The sequence below is a fragment of the Eurytemora carolleeae genome, unplaced genomic scaffold (genome assembly GCF_000591075.1).
Source record: "Eurytemora carolleeae unplaced genomic scaffold, Eaff_2.0 scaffold393, whole genome shotgun sequence".
NCBI lineage: Eukaryota > Metazoa > Arthropoda > Copepoda > Calanoida > Temoridae > Eurytemora > Eurytemora carolleeae.
The window spans coordinates 146,045-155,628 of NW_019397023.1; the positions used below are offsets into that span (position 1 = coordinate 146,045).

General features: G+C 34.9%; 1 protein-coding gene across 1 annotated transcript in view; it reads left to right on the forward strand.

Annotated features, from left to right (window-relative positions):
* LOC111711197 (uncharacterized) overlaps nucleotides 1-8,885 on the forward strand; it is a 16,444-nt gene extending 7,559 nt beyond the window's left edge. Inside the window, exons 3-11 of the mRNA XM_023485485.1 lie at nucleotides 1,178-1,247; nucleotides 1,892-1,949; nucleotides 2,302-2,397; nucleotides 3,409-3,488; nucleotides 3,758-3,861; nucleotides 4,470-4,576; nucleotides 5,982-6,040; nucleotides 6,355-6,505; nucleotides 6,675-8,885. Coding sequence (XP_023341253.1) covers nucleotides 1,178-1,247; nucleotides 1,892-1,949; nucleotides 2,302-2,397; nucleotides 3,409-3,488; nucleotides 3,758-3,861; nucleotides 4,470-4,576; nucleotides 5,982-6,040; nucleotides 6,355-6,505; nucleotides 6,675-8,814 — 2,865 coding nt within the window. The 3' untranslated portion in view covers nucleotides 8,815-8,885. The remainder of the gene's footprint in view (nucleotides 1-1,177; nucleotides 1,248-1,891; nucleotides 1,950-2,301; nucleotides 2,398-3,408; nucleotides 3,489-3,757; nucleotides 3,862-4,469; nucleotides 4,577-5,981; nucleotides 6,041-6,354; nucleotides 6,506-6,674) is intronic.
* Nucleotides 8,886-9,584: the final 699 nt, after the last annotated feature.

Here is a 9,584-nt window from a genome sequence, read left to right on the forward strand (position 1 = left end):
ATATTCTAGATTCTATCAAAGGTTTCTGATATTCTAGATTCTGTCAAAGGTTTCTGATATTCTAGATTCTATCAACGGTTTCTGATATTCTAGATTATATCAACAGTTTCTGATATTCTAGATTCTATCGAAGGATTCTATAATCCTAGATTCTATCGAAGGTTTCTGATATTCTAGATTCTTTCAACGGTTTTTAATATTCTAGATTCTATCAACGGTTTCTGATATACTAGTATCTATCAAAGGTTTCTGATATTCTAGATTCTATGAAAGGTTTCTGAGATTCTATTAAAGTCTTAATATGTCCCTTTCCAAAGTCCTGGTTTAGGATACAATTCCTTCAATTTATCATGGTTTAGGATACAATCACTTAAATTTATCATGGTTTAGGTTACAATCACTTCAATTTATCATGGTTTAGGATACAATCACTTCAATTTATCATGGTTTAGGATACAATTCCTTCAATTTATCCTAGGTTTAGGATACAATTCCTTCAATTTACCCTGGTTTAGGATACAATTCCTTCAATTTATCCTGGTTTAGGATACTATTCTTTCAATTTATCCTGGTTTAGGATACAATCCCTTCAATTTATCCTGGTTTAGATACAATTACTTTAATATATCCTCGTTTAAGATACAATCCCTTCAATATATTCTGGTTCAGGATACAATTCCTTTAATATATCTTGGTTTAGAATACAATTCATTTAATATATCCTGGTTTAGGATACAATCCCTTTGATATATCCTGGTTTAGGATACAATTCCTTTAATATATCTTGGTTTAGGATACAATTCCTTTAATATATCTTGGTTTAGATACAATTACTTTAATATATCTTGGTTTAGGATACAATTCCTTAAATATATCCTGGTTTAGGATACAGTCCCTTCGATATATCCTGGTTTTAGGATACAATCCCTTGAATATACAAATCGAGAATGCCGCATATATAAAATATATATTATATTTTTTGAAATCCGTGAATTTACTAGTCTTCTCTGCTTTTAACATTTTAAAGTGTTTTCATCCATTTCCTCCTTACAGCGCTATAGAAGAAGGAAGTATAAAAGTAAGCAGCGTTCGTATCTAAATTTGACTTGGATTCATCCTATAGCCCCTTTATATATACTTTTTTCACGTTAACTCCCTTTAATGTATGTTGGTTTAGGATGAGATGATAGCTGTAGGAGAGAAAGCTGTTCTCCGGGTTGTGGATCTGGTGGATTGGATTGCTCCGGGTAGTTCAGTTAACTGGGAGTACGGAGCTAAAGGAATATCTTATAAGGTAAACCTTTAAAAGGAGTTTTATGGTTTTGTTTACTTGCCTTAAACAATATTTCTCTAATCCTAATATCTTTGAAATATGATGTTGTAGACCTTTCATAATTTAAACTTTGAAATATCACATTTTTTGGTTAAATTTAATTTTTAGCCTGTTTTTTGACAAAAATGTATCTTTTAAATATTTTTGATTTTATTTTTCGTCATCCATAATTTTTTGAAAGTTGCTTTTTATTATTTATCAAATCTTAATATTGATAATATTATATAATCAAACAAACAATAATTTGAATACTAAATGTCCCTAGCTGAAGTGCCCCAACGTTGTCCTTGGAATATTTTTAAATCTAATTTTGAAAAAAATCGATTTGAAAGAAAAAATTAAAATTTTTGAATATTTAAAAAAAAATTGTCAAATTTTTATAGACTTTGTTACCCCCGCGGTACAAAAGGGTTCCCTCAAAATATTTCAGCCCATTAGGTCCAGCCGTTTGGCCCGCTATAGCTCACATAAGTGATAACCAGAAACGTTTAGAATAGGAAGACGNCATTATCATTGTCATTGTCATTATCATTATTATTATTATTATTATTTTACTAGGGGATAATGATGATGATGAACAAGGTGTTGTTGTTGTCTCTGCTCCTCACTATTTCAGGTTTTATTTTAATTTTATCTAAAAATATATTTTTTTGAGTGGGTGAGTGTTTTGCAATTAACAATAGTAAAAAAGAAATAAAAATTGAAACAAAAATAATTTTCAAATTAGATTAAATAGAATTTAAGCCAGAAGTGTTTTAAACAAGAGGCCTAATATAAATTATATATATTGAAATATTGTAAACTCTAATGGTATATTGGATTATAACTAATGAATCACCTAACCGACTTGTACAAATTTTAATTCGATAAATCAGTAGAACCACTGGAATGTTCTTAGCGAGTTCTAAGTCGAATTGGTTTCCTGGCCAAGCTGGGTTCCCAAGCTTGTAATATAAATATATATTCAGATACCGAAGTATATTGAAGAGGTTGGAGGGTTTGGAGGATAAATGGATGAAAAACAGCCTCGTTGTCGCCCTCGGAGGATTCACAACAAAAACAAGGTAAAGCACTTTTTTAAAATTTTGATATGCCAAATAAAATTATGACTTTTGATGTTTCAAACTTTGACTTTTTGACTTTTTAGAATTACGACATTAGGGTTTTTAAATTAGGGAATGAGGAGAGTTAATAAGTTCCATAAAAGGGACAAATTTGTGACTTGACTATAATACAAGCTTAATTCCTAAGTTTAACTCATTATATTGATTTTTCATCAAAACAAATATTTTTTCCGCAGAAGGAAAAACGAGTTTAATATATATAGTGCTGTCCTTCATATTTCAGGGCTTTTAATTTACCTTGAATTAAAAAAGCAGTTTCTTGAGAATTATCTAAAAACTTATGACTCTACAATGATATTTGGATATATTTTCATAAATCCTATTCAACCCTTTGGAGCTGCTAAAATCTCAGCAGCTTTCTTTTTGTGCAGACCAATGATGAAACATTACAGCTGTCATAAATTTTAAATAAATTTCAAGACGACATTTCATGCGCTTTTGCTATGTATTCATATTTGTGAGATTGGCTGTAGTTAGTGTTCTTATTGATTAATCTTAAATTTATATATAATTGATCTTAAATTGATCAGAAATGAACATAAAGGAATTGAGTCTTTGCCACAAACTTAAATCTTCTGATTCCAACATCTTTGCAATCTTTTGATGTAAACCTTTGATATTTCAAACTTAGATTATTTTATCTATAAGTATTAATAGTTTGAAATGACTAAGGTCTACAACATTGGGTTACAAAGATATAGAGATTAGAAAATAAGACTTTGTGGCAAAAACTCAACTCCTTTATCTGTAATTGACAAATCTTTAATTGATATTTAATTGATCTGGAATAGATCTGTAATTGATCTGTAATTGATCTGTAATTGAGCTCTAATTGATCCTTTAATGATATTTAATTGATCTGAAATTTATCTTTAATTGATCTAAAATTGATCTTAAATTGATCTTAAATTGATCTGTAATTGATCACTAATTGATCTGTAATTGATTTAGGAGAACAGCTGTGATGTTTGCCAAAGAGATATTTGATTATCCTGAACTCGAGGAGCATCCACAATTGTGTAATCATTTAGGTACAGTACAGTACAGTACAGTACAGTACAGTACAGTACAGTACAGTACAGTAATAGATTACAGTTTTACATGCACTATTATTATTCTTATTTTACGCATTCATTTATTTAAATTTTGTTTTCTACATTATATTATCTTTTTTGCCTTGCAATAATTTAATATTTATCTTTATATTGAGGTTCATGAAAATTTTCTTTGTAGCTTTTCTTTGCACAGTTTAAAGATTGTTGTCTATCTAAACTTATATTTTATAATAATGTTGTTGTAGCTCCGAAGTTAAAAGGCCGACCACGAAAACGCCGGAAGCATGATGTCGGTAGTCCGGAGGGATCTGAACCGGATTCAACTGGATCGGATTCTGCACAACCTAAGGTATGATTGTTTACAAAAATAGTGTACTGCAAATTTGGGAGGAATATAAACAAACTGAACATAAACTATCCCCCTAGGTCCTGAAAACTATTATTTTAAGACGAACGGGACTATCCCCCCTTGGTCCTAAAAACTATTATGTTAAGACGAACGGGACTATCCCCCCTTGGTCCTTAAAGTTATTATGTTAAGTTAAGGCGAACGGGACTATCCCCCCTAGGTCCTGAAAATTATTATGTTAAGACGAACGGGACTATTCCCCCTAGGTCCTGAAAGCTATTATGTTAAGACGAACGTGACTATCCCCCCTAGGCCCTGAAAACTATTGTTAAAACGAACGGGACTATCCCCCTTGGTCCTGAAAACTATTATGTTAAGACGAACGGGATTATCCCCCCTAGGTTCCTGAAAACTATTATGTTAAGACGAACGGGACTATCCCCCTTGGTCCTGAAAACTATTATGTTAAGACGAACGGGACCATCCCCCCTAGGTTCTGAAAGCTATTATGTTAAGACGAACGGGATTATCCCCCCTAGGTTCCTGAAAACTATTATGTTAAGACGAACGGGACTATCCCCCAAGGTCCTGAAAACTATTATGTTAAGACGAACGGGACTATCCCCCCTAGGCCCGGGGCCCGGAAGGATCTCATTAACATCCTCTCACAGAAGAACACGAAGGAGGAACTCATCTTTCTCAAGAAACTCATCAGGTACGACATATTGCAGATCGGAACCAGTCCCTTTAATATACTAGATTCATCTAAGTTTACACAGAGTCCTTTTTTTGGAAACTTGTGTTCCCTGTAAAGTAAATAATACCGTTTGATGTCTCTTTAAAATGTAAGGTTTTTAAAGAATGGCGAGAGGTTCCTTAAGTTTTAGGTTTTGTTACTTTTCGCATGGGGTCCCTTTAAACTAATTTTTTTTCAAACTTTTGGTAAAGGGAGTGATCTGCAATGTATGGTAGTTGAACTGAGAATGAAGTATTGTAGAGAAATTTTTTCGGATTATTTGAACGTTTTAATGATATATAATTACTGAGCGATAAGTCGACTTTCAAAATCAACCATTTGGGTGCTTTTATTTTGAGAATCGATTTTTTTATATTTTGAGAATCGTTTTTTTAAATTATGAAATAACGACGACAAAAAAATGTAACAAACACTCTACAGTAAACTAATTAGTTGTTTAAGAACAGGTTGAGAAAATAAAAAATTGTCAGTTATTACTTTCTGTAATTTTTCATTCTTCACTTACATTTTTTGAAGATTTTCTGAAATTTTTGTTGAAAAGAATTTGTAGAAATCTGCGAACAAATTCGTAAAGAATAAGAAACTCAATATATTTATAAGAAATAATTGATTCTAACATTGATTTATTGACAAATTTCTTTTGAGAAATATGTTCATAAACATTTAATTAGTTTACTTTAGAATTTTTGATTCATTTTTCGTCGTCGTTATTCAATAATAAGCAGTATACTAACCGAAAAATAGTCAGATTTTGTAAAGAGTATCACTATTTATATATGATTAAAACGTTTTATATCTCAAATGAATCCTAATAAATTTATCCACAACACTACATTTTCAGTTTAACTACCTAACATAGCCGGTAAATATTGTTTAGAATATTTAGATTTTGAAAAACCATTTTTAACCTGTTTACTTTTAAATTTTGAATTTTTAATAACATAATTTATGGCAAGCAGAATAAACATAAAGTTTACATTAAAAAGTATATAAGGATAAAGGAAAGTAGAAATGCAATTAAAAGAGTTGGGGGGGGGATTCTTTTTAGGTCAACCTTTTTATTACAATGCTTGATTAATATTTAATGAATTAATTATTCGATAAAGAAGAGAATACATTATTCAAAATAAAAAGTTAAGAATATAATCAAATTACATGGGTAAATAATTAGTACGTTGAATACGGTGAGCATAAAGAGACAAAAGTTTGAAGGGGGGTTTATTGTAAATTAATGGACCAGACAATGGTTTCATGGGAGGAGCGTTGTGCATCGGGTATATCCCTCTTTAAATGGAGGAACACTTGAAATTACGCTTCAGTCCCTATAATACATCAATAAGAAAAAATAACTGGATTGTTTCAGGTTTATGGAAGACAGAGGAACTCCTATTGAAAGACCTCCAATGCTCGGGTTTAAACAAAGTAAGTTAATAAAATTCTTTAAATAACTAGACATGCTTTTAAACAGCTTTTGTTTTTAGGACAGCTTATTTAGCATAGTAATCTCTAATTGATAGTTTGTATGTCCAATCATAACGCAGGAACCCCTTGACCAATTTGTCAACATTTTTTATTTGAGTTTGAATTTGATTACAAAAAATACATTTTAAGACTGGAATTGATTTCTTCCCTTACATCTTTGCAACCTGATTTTCAAGACTTTAATATTTCAAACTTTAAAAATCAGAGTTTGAGGCGAGTGTTTAATTCTTTTTAAAAAATGGATGTTTTTTCAGTTGATCTCCATCTCTTCTATGAGAAAATCTGTGAGCTGGGCGGCTATGATGGTTGTGTTACGAAGAAAGCCTGGAAGTCTGTGTACGACGACCTTGGTGGAAATCCATTAAATACTAGTGCGGCAACATGTACACGGCGCCATTATGAAAGGTTAAGCTTAAGAAATTATTTAAACTTTCAAAATTAGATAACTTAAAGGGTTCATGAAGTAATTTTAAATTTAAATTAAGTTTATTGTCTCTTTAAATTCAACAACTAATAATTGTTTATTTGATTTGATTTAAATAATTCTGATGATTTAATCAGATTCTTGTTTTAGATTTCTTCTACCATTTGAACTGCATATGAGCAGTGATGAAGGTAAGGGAGAGATAACTCTGGATGAAACTTCTGGAAACCTGATAAACGGAGACGAACCACTAGAAGAGGAAGTTAAGGAACCCCCTACCGTCGAGAAAGTCGAGGAAAAGAAGGAGGTTAAACCCTTTGGACTTAAACCTCTTCAGCTTCTTACGGAACCCAGCTTGCATCAAAGCGAAGAGGAAAACAAATTAAAAATCGATGATTTGATCATAATTCCGAACAGTTTAAATCCTCTAGAGGAGGGAGGTTCTGCCCTCCAGAACCTCGCTAAGATCGCCAGTAGATACTCCTCGTTAAACAAGGATAAATCAAGGGCTCAGGACTTTACTAGTCCCAGTGCCAAGAAACCCAGGGTTGAAGATAAACCTGGAGTAGCCCAACCTCTTCCTCCTACCACCCTTAGTAAAAAGACGTCAAGTCACACCTCCTCCCTTCCCCTCTCCCCGCATTTAGAATCTAAAAATGCCGCCACAGCCAGTGCTCTTCTTCAGCAGTTCTCTTTACTCTCACCAGGACTTTTCGGAGCCTGGCCCGGAGCAACGGTTCCTCCGACTGCTTCTCCATCATCAAGTACATCTCCATCCTCCAAATCTCCGAGCAGTTGGTTATCAGGTTTTAACCTTGATTCTAAACCTGGGACAGATGGGTACAATCTACTCAAGTATTACGAGCAGCAACTAAAGGCCTTGCAGCAAGGAGGAGTACCATCACCAACAACTAGTGCTAGGGTTAACGGAACTAAGGAAACTCCGGTTAAAAAGGAATCTAAGGCGGGGAAAGAGAAACAGAAAGTGTGTAAACCTCCCCCTGATACCAAGAAACCACCCAAATTACTGCAAAGTCCTTGTCAATTCTTGCAAACATCTAACATTTACGGGAGTCCAAAATCTGATCTCATCCGGGCCAAAGAGTCCGCTTCTAAGAAGGATGAGGGAGGAGAGATGGATCTAAACCCGAACCAGGTTCTAGATCTTAGCTCTGGGTCTAGTATGGAGTTCAGAACTATCTCCCCGCACAGATCTGCTCCACCAAACAACTCCAGTACTGGAGCTTTCAACCTCTCACGCCCGGAGGTCAGCCGAGAACCTGAGGATCGGAGTAAGGTTGCTGAGGCTAGTCTTGATCTCACGACCGGTCGTAGTAGTACCCCTAGGTCGGATACATCTAAAATGTCCCCATTCTCAGCAGAAGCACTTCTCAGCCGACCCAGTTCCAGGAAAAATGATTCTCCTAAAAGTTTCCCACCTTTAAGTATGGGTATACGAGGAATCCTTGAACCTGAGCGCTCCACGCCCCAATCCTCCTCCCCCTGGCTGCCCCCGCCTCCCAAACCTGCAGCTCCAGTGCCACCTGTAGTACGGAGTACAGCGGGACAGTTTTATGGGATCTCTCTACCCTCTACTATGTCCGGGCTTCACGGACTCTCCACAGAAACAACGTTCTCTAGTCTCTCCAGCCTTCCAACTTCTAGTCTTCAACCCTCATCAGCCCCTCCCACCACCAACCCGTACTTACAAGCCTTGATGTCTCCGTTTAGTAAACCACCAGGATCAGCAGCAGCATCTCCAGCTGCTGCCAGCTTCCCTGGACTTAATAGTATGGATCCGTTATCCCAGTACTATGCTGCTCTTTACAGTCAGCAGATGTCAGCTTACAACGCTGCTGCTCTGGGACCGTACGCAGCAAGTTTATCTGCGGCGGCAGGGCTTGGCGGTCACGGCGGGCTGGGATCAGCAGGAAGTCTAGCAGGTCTAGGCGGGGCTTCAGGATTGGCGGGACTAGGACTATCCAGTAGTTTAGGAGCACAAGGAATAGGACTTGGCTCAGGATTAGTTTTCAGCTCTGCTGGATTAGGATTTAATTCACCAGGGTCTGGACTGGCTTCCACCGCAGGACTTCGGCAGGGATATATGTCTAGCACAGCCACTGCTGAGCTTCAGGCACTTCAGGCATACAAGGATATGATGACTAGATCTGCTATGAGTAGTGTACAACAACCCTCACCTAGCTCTAGTGCTGCATCGAACCCCTACGCGGCCCTGTACGCAGGTCTAATGGGGTATCCTGGGTTCCTTCCCCCTAGGAAAGATCAGTAAGATACACAAAGTGATGAAGCAAGCACTGAAAAAAAGTGTTTTAATTTAGAGAAATATAAAAACGAGAAGTTGAAGTTTACACCATGATTCTCTTAGATTTGTACAAAATACTAAATGAATCAACCCAGCATTTGTGTACATTGTAAAATGACACACAGTGAACCAGTTTAATACACATGGATATCTTCTAATCATTATGAACAGTGAACACAATGAACCAACTAAGATATTCTGCTAAGCGTGTTCCACTGCACATATCCACGAGGTTTATGAGAAAACCTTTAACTCGTCGTTTTTTATTTTTTTTATAGTTTTATGTAAAACAGTTGATTTTGTCCGTCTTTTCTTGTCGAAAATTGGAAATCATTAATTTATCTTTACATTTGAGAATTGACAGTTTATGAGAGAGAAACCCCTTTAAATTAGCAGTGTAGTACAAAAACAAACATTAGAAAATTAATCTTCATTTTTTTGCCAAAAAAAAAGATGCAAAATATCATTTTCTTATTTATTGCATTTGAACAACTTTCTTGTAAAAAAAGGAAGAAGTGATAAGGCATTTCTGTTTTATTGTGATAAATGTTAATAATTCACTTTAGTATACAAGTGTACAGTGTACACTGTAAATTAAACAATGTTCAATGTACAATGTACAATGTACAATGTACAGTGTACAATGTACAATGTACAATNTGGATTTCTATCCTAGAAGAAGATAGAAGATTTCCCCCCTGGTGGAATTCTGTCCTATGAAGAAGATAGAAGATTTC